Raw genomic sequence first — 18,232 nt, 5'->3', positions numbered from 1 at the left:
AGGTTTTGCTGATGTGTTTGCACATTTTTCTTTCAATATGCTCTCAGCTTGTTCCAGTTTGTTTAGTAGATTTATTATTTTTTATAGCAAACTTAGTTCTTGACCTCAAAGAACTACTAGCAGTTATCAAAGTTGTCATTCCCTGCAGTTTAATTTAACAGCTGAATTACAAAATAATTTTTCTAGGGCAATGTGCATGATATACCTTCGAGGTTTTCAGTTACAATTGATATATCGTGTAGTTTAAAGTTGAAATGTTCAGATGAGTACTTTGATCCAGCAAAAATAAAAATGTAGTCTGTTTTGCAAAGAAAAAGAATCCTCTCAGATGACAGTCAAAGGATGAGTTCTCAAAGGGCATCAGTAGATTGGATCATACAAAATCTCTGACATTAGTAAAGTAAAGCCATTTCTCAGACTGCATTTTGTTTTCAGAACCTTCAGGAGGAAGACAGGAAAGTTGGGCTAATACTGTATAAACCATGGTGTTCAAAGACTGTGGGCAAGCAGTGTTGCTGCAGTCCTTGTACAGCTGAAATAATGTATATCCAGCCCTATGGCTCTGCTGGAAGTTATTCAGTCCTAACTGTCTTTACAGGTTACAGGCCAGTGTCCATGTAAGCCAGGTTACAGTGGAAGATGCTGTAATGAATGTGAGGAAAGCTACTTTGGCAATCCCCAGATGCATTGTGCTTGTAAGTATTATTAAGTGGGACAATTGGATTAGAAACTGCCTCAACATAAATGCTTACCTTTTATATTCACAGGGCATACATGTAGAGAAACAGCCTTTCATATACTTGTGTGTATGAGATGGACATCTGTATTATCTATATTGTTATTTCAATGGTTAAGATGGAAGTCAGAGATGAAGAAGAGCCATTACTGTGCAGCCCAACTTGCTCTAACTCAAACACTGGTTTGCTTTTATTACCTTGAAATGCACCTTTTGCAAGCATTAATCCCACAGAAAGGGAAAAACTGGATGTAACCTGTGTTCCTTTCTTGCAGCATGTGAATGTAACCTGGATGGGACCCGCCATCCCACGTGCGACAAAGCCACCGGCGCGTGTAACTGCCGTGCTGGCGTCACTGGCCGGCTCTGCGACCAGTGCGGCCGCGGCTTTGAGAAGGACTTTCCCTCCTGCCGTCAGTGTCATCTTTGTTTTGATCAGTGGGACACTGAAATTGCTGCCCTTGCTCAGACTGTGCAGGGGTTAATGAGGTTTGCAGCAAAGCTGGAAGATAAAGGAGGACGAATGCCCAGCTGTGACATGCGCTTCAAAGCCTTTGAAGATGCCATTTCTGAAACTGAACAGATTTTGAAACATCCTGTCCTTTCACTGGAGGCCTTTTCAGGCATCAGGGATTTTCAGGGCTACCTTCAGTAAGGGCTAGGCTGCTCCTGAAAAAATCCCTTGGCTGAGAAACTGTCATCCCCCAGACTCCACCAATCAGCACACAGATGCTGGACTACTAAGTCACTGTTTTCAATAGATCTGTGAACAAAATAATCCTTAATACATGCCTAACCCATACAGACATAATTAAATGCTGGAATTTTCCAGTTCATACTAAAGGTCTTCTAAATAAGGCATTACAATTAAATGTTTCTGTTTATTTATAAATGTATCTCTTGCCCTCTAAAATACTGTGCAACTCAGTTCTAGTTTAAGAACAATCTAGTCTGACTTCTGCATACTTGTATTTTCCCCTTCAGACAAAAAGTTACACAGATGGATCCCCTTCACAGTTTGCCCCATGAGTTTCCTGACCTTAACAAGAACATAGAAGATATTGGAAAAGAAGCTGACCTAGTGTTTGAACTTCTACAACAGAAAATACATCTGCATCAAAGTTTTCATTACTTGAACTTCAAAGGTAAGCCAGCATTGAATTGAAATGGGTGGACATTTTCCCTGAAATTCTGGGATTCTTTCTCATCATTAAACCATACAACATTTCAAAGATCCCTAGATTTTAGCTTCCTGTGGTAGCACAAAAATGTTGACACTAACAACATTTTATACTGACTTTCCAAATTCTCTTTTATCTTAAAATGCTGTGATTTCTAGCATCCCAAACTTCAGATGCATATGCCAGGGTCACATCAGTCAGAAGTCTCATGAATCCAAATGCTTACATAATAATATAAAAGTCACCCAGTTTCTCAGTACAGACTCACAGACCATGCAATAGAACAGCAAAGGATTTTCCCCCCACATTTGACTCCTCTTGCTCATAGGAATACTTAAACGATCTTGTACAGGAATGGTTTGTTTAATTAAAGCATAGTGTCACAGTGCAGCTTCTTAGTGTTCCCATGGGAAAATACTTCACTTTATGTGATACAGAAGTAGCTCTCCATCATCAAAGAATGTGAAAGCAGAACAGAGCTCCTTGGCATTTTTGAAAGAATTACACCGTCTGTGCTTGAGCTAAATATAGTCTCCATCAGCTCCTAATAGCTGTAATGATGATGTCCCAGACTGGTTTCTGGATAAAGATGGGGATGTACCAGGCAGGGCTCTGAACAGATGCTAGACCACCCACAATGGCAGGAGATGGTCAGCAGAATCCTCTCCCAAGAGATGACTGCCAAGATATGAACCCCCAGAAGATAGGGTGCCCACCACAGAACACACAAGCTACAAGCAATGCACTCCCACTTACAGTTCCTCTGTGTTTCATTCAGGAAAGAAAAACTCGGCCTAGATAACCAGCTGTTTTTTCTGAAAATGCTAGCAAACACTTCCCGTTGGTCTCCAAGAGTAATCTGAAGAAAAAAAAAAAAAAAAAAAAAAGCCAACAAAATGTGATGTGGAGGGAATGGAAGAGGGGAAAAGAGGGATTAACTAAGATTTAGGGCTCCCGTGCCCTGTTGTACTTGGCAGCCCCCTGGGGCAGCTCCTCAGCTCAGGTCCCTGTGTGAGCAGCCAGCACAGCTCTCCCAGGCTCTGCTTCCCAATTCAACTGAGCCTTGTGTAGACTGAGAAAGGCAGAAAGACAAAGAATAAATCCCAGGGAGGTCAGTGGACGCACAGCTGAAGCATCCATGGTGCTCTCTGGTCACATTCCAAACCCACTTCATCTTTTGGCCTCTGGAGACAGATAAACAGCCCTATAAAAAGCACATGGGAGTGTGGGGACGGGAAGACCTTGAATTTAAGCTGAATTTCGTATCAGGGCCACAAATATTCATTGGTTCTGCTACCAAGCATCTAATAGCATAAAAATAACATTTCCCTCAAGATAACCAGCTTTTCTGATACCAGGAGAGAGACTAGCTCCTCTCTTCATCTTCATTTTGGACCAGAAGCACATCCTCTAACTGGTTCTGTCTGCTTTTTCCTTTTTTTTGCTGGGGTGGAGCAGGATATGGTCACATACACCATCTGGGGTGCATCTGGCACTTGTGCCCCAGACACATGTGAAGAATGAGCTCCTGCCTACATCTCTTTGCAGAGGATTGGGAGTCAGCGTTTTCCTCACATGCATACATTCAGCTAGCTGACCTGGAAACATCAATATCTAATGATGAATTAAAACCATTGGAAAAACCAAGGCACAAGTGTCCTTAGAAGAATGTTTGCAGTCTATGAGATCTCATTAAATTATGGCTCCCCAGCCTTGGCCCCCTGGCTTTGCAGCCGCTGCACTACAGTAATGCAGTGAGAGCAGCTTCCTAGGCTGTGAATCAAGCCTGGGCTAAGACACTGTGTTTAATGTAAAGGAACTTGGAGTCTCTGCAGCTCCATCACAAACCAAACGTGGAAAATGCATTTAGGCCACTTAATGCAGAGCTGAACCACTGTGAAATATTCCTGCAATGGGATTGTTGCACAGAAAAAAAGTCTCTGGCTTAGATGTAGAGTTACAGCAGTCTCTTGCCAGGTATTTTGTATTAGGAGCTAACTTTAAACTGTATATTGTTTCCAAGAATTACAAGATAAATAAATAGCCCTGGTTCCACATGATAACTAAACATTGTTCAGCTTCAATGTTTAGCACAGCCAAGGGCTTTAGAGCCTGAATCAAAGCACACAGGACTTGAGTGTCTTGTCTTTGACTTCAACTAGTAACTGAGTCAGTTACCAGCACAAAGAGAGATGTTAATCAGAGACTTCTAATGCTTTTTCATTGCTGACACATCACTTCTGGCTCTGCACATACTTCTGTCTAGGAACCTGGGGACAAATTTGGGTTCCCTGGAGATCTAGGAAACCTCAACAGCAGCAGTAGCAGCTTTAAATTATGTGTGTTGCAAAAGGCCTGAATCCTTTTCTGGGGCTATTAATCTGCAAAAAATGTAATATTCTCCAACCCTTTTGAGCCTACTTAAGGAAAAGCTTTTACTGACCAAACAAGACTCTTGCTGGAAAGCATTTTTTGCCTGGCCTACGAGCTTATCGTGGAAGTGCATTTTTTAATGCATCAGTCCTGAAACTGGATTTTCCAGAGACAAAAGAGCCCTCACACAGACCCATTTGTAATCTAAATTTTGGTCTCAGTCTAGCAGATCACTTAACTCTTGGGTGCTATGCTTTCCTGACTCACAATCAGGGAACTGATCATTTCATGACAACTGGCAGAAACTGTTTTCCTGCCTAAACTCCAAAACATTGTAAATGTCAGAAGCTTTTATCAAATCGACAATGGCAGCAATGCATGAGCTACTGATAAATACAGCTCAGTAGCACTTAGTGCAAATAATGGGATCTTCTTCACACTTTTGTCTATTCTGTTGGCTTCTCAAACACCTTGGCACCCTATGGATGACATAGGATTCACCATATTTTCATCTAGTTTAGCAGGTTTTATGAGCATTGATAACTATTTCTATTTGGCAACGGGATAAGAAAAGGATTAAAAAGCTTGGCTGAGGAAATGACAGTTCCTGTCTTTCCCTGCTGTCCCAAATCAAACATCAGTGAATCACCTGTCACTCACCAATTGTCCAGAATTCAAGTAAATGCACAAACTGAATGCAACCAAATACAGTTGGTACTAAACCCTATTTCTGTTGGTACAGAGGCCGTCAGCAACATTAGGAAACACTTGGAAGTATCATTGCTGGCAGAACAGAAGAGCAGGGGGACAACCCCTGTCGTAAGATACTCAGAGTACACCAGGAACCATGCACTCGCTACGTTGGACCATCAGGTCTTAAAAGCAAGCAATGTGCTGCAACAGCTCAGAATGATCAAAAGCCCTGACATCCAAAACTTGAATGAAAAGGTAGGCGCTGTGAAAACTAAAGAAAAGTCTCTTTTTTTGATGTTGTAGTAGGTTTTATTTTTAAATGGTGCTTACATGCATTTTTAATTCTAGAAAATGGCACTTCCTTGCCACAGCCATGTAGTCACATCAAAAACAGCTGCACTTCCCAGCTGCAGTTATTTCCAACCTTCTGGAAGCCATTGTTCCCAGGGCAGACCCAGCACAAGGAACTGTTTAAGCACTCTCTAGTCTCAAGAGGACATCAGAGTAATTTCAGAAAGATTAACCCAAACCTCCTCCATGAGTAACTTAAACCAAGCAGAGTGACTTTGTCCTAGGGTTGATGGGGAGTGCTCACATATCCTTTGTGTCACCTATGGGAAAGAAGGGGATTTCTGTTCTTTTGCAGGGCAGCAATGAATACTTGATAGCACCAATTCATGACAAATCTGGAAGAAATCATCCACCTAAGCCTTTACGTTCCACATCTGTGTCAAAATACATGGAGGGCTAGACATGGCACTTTTTTCTGTTAGAGATTACCTGGATCCATTACAAGAAGCCATTGACCCATGGGCTGGATATGGTTAGGGAATGGTTTCAGCCCTTTTGTTAAAGAAGAGTGAAGCAAGGGTCTTAGTGTAACACATGGAGCCTAACAGATGGCTTCTGCAAGGATGCTCAGAGCCATGGGCTGCCATTGCATCCTTCAAATCAGGGGAGAGGGACCTGTAACTGGCAGTGATACCCCTCTTTGTAGAGACCAGATGCTGTGTCTTAGGGAAAATCCCATCCTATATTCAATGTTCATATGATGTCAAACATTTTCATTCCCTCAGGAATGTATCTCAGGCCCCCAGAGGAGTCCTGACATAAGCATCTTCCTTATTGCAGATCTGTGGTGTGCCAGGAGACCAGCCATGTGCCACAGCAGCCTGTGGGGGAGCTTTGTGCCAGGACAGTCACGGACTAAGGCAGTGTGGTGGCCCAGACTGCAGTGGAGCTCTTCCTCTCTCCTCTGAGGCCTTCAGGAAAGCTGAGGAGACTGCTGTGTTGCTAAATAACTTGACTACTCAGCTACAGGAACCTGAGAATCAGGTGCTGTATATCAAACCTGCCTTTGTTCAGTGAAATGGATGGAGGATGAGATTTGGGAGGTCACAAATCTACAAAAACTCACCTGCTCTTAGGACGAAGAGCAGTGACATAGTGATGGACTTTGTGCCAACATCATAGACCTATCATGATTCAGTACCAGGTGCCAGCCCCACCAAGAGACTGGCTTTATCTAGGTCTTCCTCCTCACAGCTGCCAAGATTTCAAAAGTCATGGTGCCCTGTGTCTATGGGAGTTGGTGGTTTCAGGCTAGTATTGTCTGTATTTTTACTGGGAAAGATTCAAATGGCACCATTTGTCAGTAGCCTGACATGCTTATTGCAATGGGATTACTGCTGTGCATGGTGTTAAGCTCTATTTATACAACTTCATACTACTCTTATGTTTGCCAATAAATAGCTTTTGAAAATAATTTCAAGATGAAGCTTTTCTGCCCCAAGTGATATTTAAGAGGGCATCAATTAGTCGACTGTACTGCACAGTAGCAGTGAAAAATAATTCAAGCAAAGTGTGGCCAGTGCAACATATGCCAAGGAAACAAAACAGACAAATCCCAAAACGCCAGTAAAGAGTCTGTTCTTATTAACAGTCAGAGGTGATGCCTGTTACAGTTACAGGCAAAACACATTTTCCAGCAGAAATTCCATTCTGCTGTGGCTTTGTCCTGTCCCTGCAGGATGCCTGGGCATCCATTTCCTCTTTTGAAAATGCACGAGACACTGCATCCCCGCCAGCAGGCGTGGAAATTAGCAACTGGGGCACCGCCCTGGGGCCCAAGGACACGCAGCAACGGCAGCCCCAGGCATCTGCCGCGCCGGGGGGCGCCAGCTTTTTTTTTATCGCCTTTGGTGTGCACCAGCCTCAGGCAGCTCCGTGATAATATGGGTGAACTATTTTGAGACATTTCAGAAATAAAAGCATCGGCATGTTTCTTGTTGCCTGGGAAAAGACCAAATCTCTTCCCTCTGCAGACCACAGATGTACCTGGGCTATTCTTTAAGGCAAAGACCCTATCAAAGTAAAATACTGTTGGAATTTTATAATTAATCTAAAGTTCTCATTTAAATTATCAAGAATACTAATTTAGTGGTGAAATGTAACTTTTAAAGACAAGCCTTAACTCCACCTTCCTTGTGTCCTCTTTAAGTGTTTTTTAACAGCAAGCCCAGTATGAAATGACAAATGAAATTATGTTTTCTGTAATCAGGTCTGAAGCTGGTAAGATCTGCTTAGGTCTGAATCTGATCACTGACAAGCTATAGTACTGCAGTAACTGTCAGTACTGTTTTTTAGAAACAAATGGGCTGTGGTGTAGCAGTGGTTGCAGGGAGAAAAAATGCCTGATTTAGGCTTTTTCTGAGGCCAGATGAAGGCCAAGATGTAGCAGCTTCTGGAGTTCCCCAAAGGGGTCTCCTACTACTTTTCAAAGCCACATCAAGTGATTCCAGCTGAGGCTTGGATCAAAATGACATTTTTGTCAGAGCTCAACTTGTGAAGCAATGATAGATAACCTCCAGAAAATGGCACTGCTGCTTCTAATAATATTTCCAGGTTGACAGCATGAAAAAAATAGCAGAAGACAGCAAACTGAAAGGCTCACAATTTAATGGGCAACTGGAGATGGCTAAGAATCAAATTGAAGTTGATGGAGAGATCACTAAGGAGTTCATCCAAAAAGTGAAAGACTTCTTGTTAGGTAAATATGCAATGTTCTTTTTGCCTCAATTTTTATACATACATTCCAACATAATACAGCATAATAGACAGCCAGAAGATGATCTTGCTGTGTATGCATGAAATTTCTCATCTACCTCCTGAGCTGTGCAAACTTTTTCAATCCCTTTTTTCTAGTGCTTCTTTCTCCCAGGTGACAGTACTTTGTACCAATTTTATGATGTATCTGTTACATTCTGATTATCATCTTTTTTACTGTGTTTCATTTGAAGCATGCAAGTAACTCCCTCTGTTCCTGGTTTATCCGAGTAAAGGACTACTAAGATAATTTCATACAATATATAATGGCCAGGCATGTCCAATGCATCCCCTTCTTCCAGGCCCATAAATAGAGGCTCTCCATAGGGAGCGTGGGAATTAGGACACATCCCGCTCCATCGTCTCCATAAAGCTGTAACTCGAGGAATCAAAGGATTCTGGTAGAACTTCACAGCTCTCATAAAAAAAAATAGCAAAACAACCGTATATACGCTAAAAATTTTCCACTCTCGCGATTGCAGAAAAATGCTGTACAAAACAGATCCTAAATTTTTTTACCAGATGTACATCAAAGAGTTCAAATGTGGCAGGATTTTCTTTAATCTCCTCAATGTAGCTGACCTCATAAATTTCTATGGATTGCACATTGGCAGTCTTTTGACATTCCTGCCTCTACATCCAAATGGGAGCGAGGGCAGAGGACAGAGGACTTCTTTTGTTCAGAAACATTTACATTATTTTATTGAATTGGAAGGTTTAGGTCCATTTAATTCCTTAAGAGTCTCAGATTTTTATTTGATAGCCACAGAAAATTCCATCTTTTACTCTTCTTTTATGTTTCTTAGTAGACATACAGCATTTACTAACAATTATAAAAGCATTTCTTCAAATCTTTGTTTTGTTAATTGAAGTTTAAGAACAGAACAGCTGAGAAGCATACACTTATATTAAATCTGCTGTACTCAACATTGATGTGAATGGTGATTCTGCATGAACATATTTCTACAGAAAATAGCTCTCAGGAATGCACTACTGTTTGCACACTAAATGTCTTCTATTTAATTCTTGCTGACTTACTCTGGAGATTAACACAAACATTTAATATGTCTCAACTGTTTTATCACACAAGGTCTTGTCTATAAAAGGAAATGAGCAGAAAACAGAACTGATGATGTGACTTCACAAGGCATTGACTTCTCTGTGTATGCCTCTGCCTCTTAGCAAAGAGCTAGGACAAGCTCATTTGTAATGGGAATTGTCAAAATATGGTTTTTTTCTATTGTAAATTCCCATTCTATCTGAGTCTGACCCAGGTTCCCTCTGCAGCTTAGCCTTTCTCATTAACCAGTGAAGGAACCACTTTCTCAATATTGTGGCAACTCCAGGGAAGGGATTACACCCAGTGGCCAGCTTGAAAAGCTCCGTTCACACCCCAGCCTAGCCAGCACCTCTTTGATCTGTGGGCCAAGGGAGAAATGGGTTCTGACACATCTAGCTGTGCTGGACACTGATTTAAAACCCTCCACAGGCTCTGTCCTACATCAGAATTTTAATAACTCAGTTCAAAGTGGGTTCAAATCCTCATTTTAGCCAGTTCTGACAACACTAACAGCAGTACCTGGAAGCATAATATTAAATTACAAAATGTTGGAGATAATTCTCTTACCCCCTTGCTGTGCCTGTCAGCTTTATTCTCCCACATATCTCAAAGGGTAGGCAGCCATAATGACCATTTACTGGAAGGAAGGAAGGAGCTACTTCAGGATACTCTCAGCTCCGTTTCTGTTGCAGATGAGAGCGCACCTCCAGAAGACATTGAGAAGGTGGCAAATTATGTTCTGCAAATAAACCTTCCCCTGACTCCACAAGAGCTCACAGGCATGCTTAGCAAACTCAAAAGCATTATGAATCACTGTGAGAAGTCCAAATTGAATAATAAGAGAAACATAAAAAGGGAGGATGCTCAGACACTGCTGGTGGAGGCACAAGAAGCTGAGTAAGTATTCTCATACTGATGTGCCAACTGGAGTGGAACTGTGCGCAGTAGAACAGCTCCATACCCCTGGCAGTATCCAGTAACACTGGAGAAAAAGTTCAGATGGAGATTTCACCTTGCCCTTTCCACAGGGCCTCTCCAGCAGGAAGGAGCCATCGCTGCTCAGGCTGCAGGAGCCAACATGCTGAAAGGAAGCAGCTCCTGACAGCTCTTGGCTCCTCTGCCTGCTGAGTCCAAGAGGCCAAAGCAGCTACTTAATTCCACCTTGGACCTAGTGGAGCATTACATCTGGCTCACTGGGTGGTTTGAAGGGTGAGAAAGAACCAATAACTGAAAAAACATGATCACCCCTGAGTCTTCCCTACTAGCACTGTACCACCAAGCAGCCAGCAGCATCCAACCTCACCTTGAGAACAGCAGCTCAGGTGCTCCCACACAAAGTTCTTTTCTGAGGTTTTGCTTTACCAACTTACCACAATTTTAATGGTGGTTGTTGGACTTGAGGAAACGTTCCTGCATGTCAGCATAGGTGCATTCGAAACATGTTCTTGTTTTGCTCACCACACCATGATACTACACATGCTTCTTTTTCTCCATTTTAGCAAAGCAGCTAAAGCTCTTCCACCTGTAGATGAAATTAATAATAAACTAAAAAATGTTGTGAAGTCCCAAGGACACTCCAAAAACACCATCATGAAGTTAAATGAAGAGATACAAGGCATCAGAACACAAATCTCTCAGGTATCTTGCTGTAAATATTTTAATTTATTAGCTATATTTATTAGAAAAAGATACTTCATTCTTAAGTTTTTAACTTAAAGAAACTTTAAGTTTCTTAACATAAACTTAAATAAATAAAACCAGAATGTGGCACAGATATGACACCAAATCCATACTACTTAAGGGTGTCTTAATCCATTGATTGTCCCTCATTACCACCCTCTGCAAGCTGGATGGACGTTGCACAAGAAATCACAGCCTTCAATTGCTCTGTTTTAGGCTGAGAACCAAGTGAACAAGACAAACAATAAACTAAATGACTTGTCAGCCAAACAGACTGAGATGGAAGATGAAAGCACCACATGGCAGGCAAAAACACTGATGAACAAGAATCAAGCTACAAAGGCAAGAGCAGAGGCAGAAGCAGCTCACAAGCGAGCCCAGAATATTGACAATGTAAGCTCTCCTGTCACGTGTTAAGGGAAAAAAAATTCCTCCATATTTAAGAGTATTTTTGCTTCAGAAGCATTGCCCTGCTGTCATCAAAACTGTTAACATTTTCCTTATGCCATGCAGTGTAAAATGCCACACGTTAAGAAGAATTTGTGTTTTATATTAAGGTTTCTGGCATATACTTCTGCTTGCTAGAATGAAAGAAAACATACGCATTTCTCTGGCTACTCCATGACATTTTTTCTTGCACTGTGTATAAGACTTGTAGTCACCATGGGCACCAGTAAACACAACAGAACAAATCACAAAACCAGATATTAAAATACATGAGTGATGGAAGCAGCCTGACCATTCATCCTGTGCTGTTCTCCTTCAGAGAAAATTGCTGTGGGAGTTACTTGGAGTTTTTGATTGGCTTGGTGCTTTCCAGTAGCTCAGTTTTTTGAAAATGCAGGTAGAAATTTGCTAACATTTCGGCAACAACCGAGTAACCACAGCACAAGAGTGGAACATGAGTATACTTCCAAGTTACAAGAACCATAGGCAAAATCTAAACTGCAGCCGCAACAGCAACCTAGATCAGCAGAGGATGGATTAGCCAGTGAATATTAACACAACTGAAAAATGAAAACCCCAAAGTTGCTACAGATAATTCATTAAATTTTAATTAAGCCTTATGGCAAAATGAAATTCACAGGGAAGCCCTATCAACAGAAGTAAAAACAGCATACACTTAAAATATCTTAAGTAATATTTTCTTTATATCCTTTGCCCTTCTCTCTCCTTTAGATTACTCCACTGGCAGTTTGTTTTAATTGATTTCTATCACGTTTTAAAAAGCATTTTTTGATATCTACAAATTAGGGATATATTTTTTAATATTTAGGAGAATGAGAAATCTAAACTTTGGTTCAAAGAGGATGACTAAAAAAAGTATTAAAACCTCCTTCTGTACACCAGATTACTTATGAGATGCTCTTAAACTAAGTAATGGCATTTTGTTACAGGAATTTGCTGACATTAAAAGAAAGTACACCATTCTTCAAGAAAAGCTAAAAACCCAAGGACCTCTAAAAGTAACACTAGAAAAAGTGAAGCAGTTGAAAGAAGAAGCAGAAAAACTGGCTGAAGAGACTGAAAAGAAGATAAAAAGAATAACAGGTGGTGTTCTTACTTCCGCAATGAGTGGTAAACACTGTGATAGTCATGAATTCAAGGCTGAAGCCCTTGCCCACAGACACCAACACACTAGGTTCACTTGAAATTAGGTTTAAAACAATTTACCTGGTGAAAAACCCTGCCTGAAGCTACTCATTTTAAAAGCAGATGAATTGATGTGGCTTAGGTACTTTTTCTGACATAAACAGATTGCTATAAGCAAAGTGTAGGAACTGTCCATACAGGAACTTGCAGTGATTTTCTTCAGTTTAAAAACAGGGCAAGTGCAAAATCTGCATAAAACCCGGCTGCAGATTTAGCTGGAGGCCCTGATTTATGCACTTGCTTTGGGCATTTGGACCTTTGATCCTTCTATGCTCTTTCTCTACATCACCTGAGCGAGGGCTTGTGTGATAGAGCTGTAGGGCAGCTGTTTTCCATACTTGTTCCCCTTCAGACATTATCTCTGAGCAATGGCAAAACAAACCAGGTACAATTACCAGCTTGTGGAGACTGAAGCTGACGTGCCCTGAATCTGTGGGGCCATGACTGTCAGGCAGAGGGGTCATGGGCAGTGGAAACTGTATCTGCTGTGGCCTTACTGGCACCACTGCCCACGCAGGCCCTCATGTAGGCTTAGAGGGTCACCAAAAAGGAAGAGCACATCTCATGTCCCTGCACACAGGGAACTTAATTCTCCTTGTAGTGAAGGTCTGGGCATTCCCACTAGGAATCCTTAGGCCTAGGATCCTGCCAGGTTCAACACTGGAAAATACCATGTAACATCAGCAAAACAGCTGAAACTCTGTCCCAGGAGAAAACTCTTCAGGACAGGATCCAAATAAATATTTTGAGACATATCTCGAGGAAAGGCTTTAAGAGCATGCCAGTCACTCCAAATGCCCAGATGATAAGGGCATTAGAAACAGGCAGTGAATACTGTGGATTTAACTCATTACCAATATGTTTACATTGGTGTAGCTTTATGGGAACCAGCAGAAAACAGTTACACAAGTGAGGAAGACCTAAGCCCGAATTGTCTAGGCTTTACACACATCAGTGCACACACTGTTCCTCTGAGTGTCTGCATTTAAACCAAGTCCTTTAAGAGCTCCATCCTAGCTGATGGACAAAAGCACATGCTGAGAAATTAATTTCTTCAAGGCTGTCATGCTCCTCTTGCTATCCAGAAGCCAGACTTTTCCCTCCAGTTGCATATATAATATTCCCTATTTGAAATGGGAGTACTGCCTCTAAAACTTCTGGGAAAAGAAATGCTGCTAATCCCTGGATTTTACTTACAACAAATGTGAGCATCATTGCATGTCTCTGCTCTTCCAGATCTGGAGAAGAAGCTTCAGGAACTGAATCAAACCAAACAAGATAAGGCAGAGCAACTGAGACAACTAGAGGAACAAGTGATAGCCATTAAAAATGAAATCATGGAGCAGGGAAGCAAGTATGCAACATGCAAGAGTTAGGATCTGAACAGACCATCAGGTAAAATGCAGCTGAAGTCATCATGATTACCACATCCTGAGCATCCTGGCACAGGACGCTGTCCTCTGGAAGTACATCTGAAGTGGCCTACTGAATATTGCAATTTTTTCTTTTTTTTTCTCTTTTTCTTCTTTTGTCCAGTTGAGTTTAAATAGAAATAGGAAACACCTTCTAATAAACCATCTGATTTAGTAATCAGGTGTAGTCTTTGAGGAAGCTCTGCAATACACTCCTGTGCACAGTCTAGGGCATCTTGTGGTAGCGGGGTTGGAAATGCAGAAGATTCCTCAGAGAGCTGCTGGTAATGGCCTCAAAGACAGACTCCCAACACCCTGTGTCTTCTGCCAAACCCTAAATAACGTGGTTGTGCTGCGACCCCACACGGGGCTGCCCCGACCCGGATTGGGGTCCTAGAGGGCTCCTAGAGCCAACCCTACTGGCAACCAGCAGCATCCCCAGGCACTGTCACTGCTCCAACCCCATATCTTCACTGAGACGGAGCAGGGGGTGCACCAGGAACCCTGACGATGTGAGGGTTCCGCTGGGTTCACTGAAAATGCGACGGGCAGCACCTCCATGCAGCACGGGGCCACTGGCGGTGGGCGACAAGGCCGATTCCCCGGTGCCCACTGGATGGCAGTGCTCAGATGCTTAATGCCGAAAGCACCTTAAAAATCTTTTCTCTGGCAATGGCGCTCCTGCGATGCCTGTTTTTCTTATGCTTGTAAGGGGTTTCACACATTTTTCATTAATGCAAACAACAACTGGAGAATAACTCCAGCTCTTAGGTTTAAGCAGTGAGTCTAAGGGCCAGAAATGTTGAAAACCAGTTTCTCCAGCTCTTCTCCCACATGCAGCACTTCACAGAAGTCAGGGTTTACTCAGCAGTTTCTTGTAGCCGCAAAGAATGCATGAATTGACCTAAATTTTATTCTGCAATTCCTTTTTTTAATAAAAATAAAGAAGGAAACTGCAGCTAAGCAAATGTTATAGAAGTGCCAGAGTTTTAAAAAGACTGCAGTGAGCTATGCTTCAGTTTAAAAATCCCGCCCTTGGTATACATACTCCTGCAGGACACAGAGCAGACTAATGATGGGTTTCCCTCAGTTAAAATGAGTCGTGTCATTCCCGGATTGTCTGGACTGTCCCAGCGCGAGGGACTTCATTCAGCACGGCGCTGCTTCAGAGCTCGGATGCAGCCCAGACCACATCTGTAAAAAGAGGAATGCTCTTCGGGAACACAGGGCTCTTAACATTTACCCATGCCAGCAGCACCCGTAAAACAATCCTTATCGATCCAACGGAGATAAACACTGCATAGTTATCACCCTGTGTTTACAAGAGCTAAAGTAGCATTGGTATGCGCTGGGGGCTTGGGTGGGAATTGCTGGCTGAGATTTCAGAGATACTCCTCTAACTCAAACCAGCCATGCTCCAGGGCAATGTGCAACATACATTGCACCATGACACATTCTATTGCGAAAATAATGGAATCAAATTATAATTTTGATATAATCTAACAAAGCCACCTGAAAGCAGGAAGGCACACAATTTGTGGATCAGCAGTTTCTTTACTTTAGCACTTAAAAAAAATAATCTGTGAGGTGTGAGGCTTCGTTCTAAGTTATTAGGCCGTAATCAGGTAATTGTATTTAGACTGACTTTGCCCTAATGAAATCGAGTGTTTCTGTTTTACTCGGAGCACACACCAAGCTGTTCATACACAGGTCTCCAAGTAAGGAAGGATTTTCTGCAGGTTTCAGTGCATCTCTGCTGCACTGCTCCTGGAAGAGGCAAACTGAAGCCCTTGAACAGAAATTCCCAATTGCGTATAAACCAAAATTATTTCATACATGGCTTTAAAAATCTGAATTCACAAGCAAAAAGTTGAAAGAGAACTTCCTCCTAAAATCCACTGTTGACTATGAGAATTGTGGTATGGCTTTCCGTAAGTTGCATGGATGAGAAATCTGTAAACACAAGGCAGTTAAACAGGCCTGGAGGGGAGATTTATCCACCGGGGGAAACAGAAATCGCTGGAAGGAAGAGAGAAGCAGGAAGAAGAAAGTCAGCACAGAGTCTAACCTCCCCTGCCTGCCTCCAAGCATGCTCAGACACACAAAGAAAGCAGATCTGATGGGATCAGCGACTACAGAACTCCAAATCCAGTCTGTGACTGCTTCTGAGGTTTACAGCTGTGCAGCATTTCCTATTGGAAGTGATGCAAAAACTTCCAAAGTGTTTTTCAAAGTCAGTTTGTGGGGAAAATGCTGTCTCTAGATAAAAGGTACCTATTTGTAGCTCCCCCTGGACCTCTTCCTTGTGGGGAGAAATGGCTTCAGAAAACTGTTTCTTGAAAAAAACTTGAAATAAGTATCTTGCTGTAGAGCATTTTGACTTCAATGGCATTAATCAAAACGCAAACAACACTTAACCAAATGGACATATAATCAAAGATACATTTAATCAAAATCATATCAGCTCTGTCTACTAGGCATCCAACCACTGCAGTGTTTAAGAAAACGGGTGATCAAGTGGGTCCCACTGGGATCAATTTCTGAAATGTTGTTCTTTGAGAAGACTTCCAACCCTGCACAAACACAGACACTCCAGGGCTGTAAGGGTGGTTCACCAACTGCAAGGATAGAGCAAGACACAAAACTGAATTTTTATCATTTGAAGAATCAAATTAAAATACTCCCACTCACTATTTGTCACAAGTACTGCAGAGAGGGAGGGACACAGGCTTGCTGTTCCTAATCACTCACACACTAAATGTGGTGGTTTCAGTTACCTCTGAAAGAAGACCACAGTTATGGGTGATGGTGGCCACCCTGGTCCGTGGCTGAAGCTCCAGCTCAATCCCTGATGTCGCATGGCAGGGTCACCCCCAGGCTGGAACAAAGCGCGTTTTCATGCTGTCTGTGGCAAGGCACAAAGGAGCCTATAGGGGAGGATAGGACTTCTACAAGGCTATGAAACAGGAAAAAAAAAAAGGAGAAAACTTCAATAAAAGTTGAAAAAATATGGGACAGAAAAAAGTCCAGTGGCAATGAAACAGTCACACATGGGGTAATGCTGCTGCCCATCTGCCATGGATCAGAGATGGTTCTAACAACAGCAAAGCAAAACATTTTCTGTTAGCAGGGGACAAAAATGTTTGTTGTACTGAAGCTTAAAAAATATGACAGTGTTATGAAACGGAATTTGTTTTGTGAATTCAGAAGACCACACTGCAGAAGAAGTTTGGAACATTACAATTCCTGCCCTGACAGTTAAGAATGACTTCATTTCATGGATATCTTTAATGAAACAGCTCCACAAGTTCTTTAATCCGGAGTCTTGGGTTATGTTTCAAACCTGGTGTTTAACCTTTAGGGCAAGTCACTTGGTATCTCTCTGTTTCTGCTTATCCATCTGTAAAATGAGAATGAACATATTTACCTACCTCGGCAGGGTTTGCTGGGCCAGACAGACCATGGTGTGTTTTCGCTCTGGCACTGCAAATAGTGAGGGCAAAGTGTTCTTGAGGGACACTGGTACCTGGTAAAGATTTACACAAGTTCACGTTACACGTGCGCAAGCAAAACCTGGGTATATAAACCCAGGCATTTGTCCCAGCCACATCCATCCTTCATACATGCTCCTTGGTGTTTATTTACCAGTAATCCTTTTCCCTGGCTGCTGAGGGGACTCTGCCACCGGCCAACGAAACCCCCACGTTCTCCAGCAGAGGCCAGGGAACTGATGTGGAAGGCTGGGGTGCAGACGCAGCTCCAGCACAACCATTCATTCCTTGCAGCTGCCCCAGTGCCCCTGGGAAGGCAACAGCGCCGTGTGCTTCCAGCGACTGCGACACCGCCTGGCAGTGGCTGGTCTGGGCTTGTCGGGCCTCTCTGCCTATGCCAGGGCCAGACCTGGCCATGTATGGCAGCACGGCCACCACCCCCAGGAATGGCACTCCTGAGCCACGTGTGCTGGCACCACAGCACCGGGCAAAGTGGGGCCACTGAGCATCGCATGTGACAGTTGCCAACCCCCTGGTTCTTTGCTGGGTTTTGGGCCTTACTGCTCCATTGTCTGTCCGTCCGTCCGTCCATCCATCCATCCATCCATCCCAATCCATCCCAGGGGCCCGGTTCCATCCACACTACCAGCAGAAGACAGGATTAGGTCAATAACCCCATTCCTTCACTGTTTCTCCACCGACAGGGGCAGGGGGGGGGGCACCCGATTGGTAATTCCTCCCCCCTCTCCACCACCCCCTTCCGATTGTCGCATCCTGCCCCGACCCCGCTCCCGACGCTGCAGCGGAACAGCACAATCTGCGGGGCGGGGGGCTGTAGTTTCCCCTCT

The 18,232-nt window shown here is 42.9% G+C and overlaps 2 protein-coding genes across 9 annotated transcripts in view; one reads left to right on the top strand and one right to left on the bottom strand.

The window, feature by feature from the left end:
- Positions 1 to 14,071, top strand: part of LAMB4 (laminin subunit beta 4) — a 48,880-nt gene extending 34,809 nt beyond the window's left edge. The window contains exons 24-34 of the mRNA XM_017745926.1: positions 599 to 695; positions 1,012 to 1,387; positions 1,721 to 1,881; positions 5,033 to 5,238; positions 6,115 to 6,318; positions 7,888 to 8,032; positions 9,841 to 10,045; positions 10,648 to 10,786; positions 11,045 to 11,221; positions 12,226 to 12,379; positions 13,718 to 14,071. Of these exons, the coding sequence (XP_017601415.1) occupies positions 599 to 695; positions 1,012 to 1,387; positions 1,721 to 1,881; positions 5,033 to 5,238; positions 6,115 to 6,318; positions 7,888 to 8,032; positions 9,841 to 10,045; positions 10,648 to 10,786; positions 11,045 to 11,221; positions 12,226 to 12,379; positions 13,718 to 13,857 (2,004 nt within the window). The 3' untranslated portion in view covers positions 13,858 to 14,071. The remainder of the gene's footprint in view (positions 1 to 598; positions 696 to 1,011; positions 1,388 to 1,720; positions 1,882 to 5,032; positions 5,239 to 6,114; positions 6,319 to 7,887; positions 8,033 to 9,840; positions 10,046 to 10,647; positions 10,787 to 11,044; positions 11,222 to 12,225; positions 12,380 to 13,717) is intronic.
- The window catches only part of LOC108449549, a 36,118-nt gene extending 17,893 nt beyond the window's left edge, over positions 1 to 18,225 (bottom strand). For 4 of the 8 annotated variants that reach the window (XR_001865739.1, XR_001865738.1, XR_001865737.1 and 1 more), the window contains exons 1-4: positions 17,539 to 18,225; positions 17,325 to 17,419; positions 16,671 to 16,849; positions 10,519 to 10,670 (exon numbers count right to left, since the gene is read on the bottom strand). Coding sequence is in view for 2 of the 8 variants with exons in the window: in XM_017745923.1 (XP_017601412.1) it covers positions 16,735 to 16,849; positions 17,325 to 17,419; positions 17,539 to 18,021 (693 nt within the window). In the remaining 6 variants the exon portion in view is untranslated. Of the gene's footprint in view, positions 1 to 10,518; positions 10,671 to 14,156; positions 15,088 to 16,323; positions 16,512 to 16,670; positions 16,850 to 17,324; positions 17,420 to 17,538 lie in introns of those variants that run through there. The other 4 variants (XR_001865741.1, XR_001865742.1, XM_017745923.1 and 1 more) reach the window with 4 other exon arrangements.
- Between the last annotated feature and the right edge of the window lie 7 nt (positions 18,226 to 18,232).

This window comes from Corvus brachyrhynchos, unplaced genomic scaffold (assembly GCF_000691975.1).
Source record: "Corvus brachyrhynchos isolate BGI_N302 unplaced genomic scaffold, ASM69197v1 scaffold239, whole genome shotgun sequence".
Taxonomy (NCBI): domain Eukaryota; kingdom Metazoa; phylum Chordata; class Aves; order Passeriformes; family Corvidae; genus Corvus; species Corvus brachyrhynchos.
Note: the sequence above shows the minus strand (reverse complement) of the source record. Positions and strands in the feature narration are given on the sequence as shown.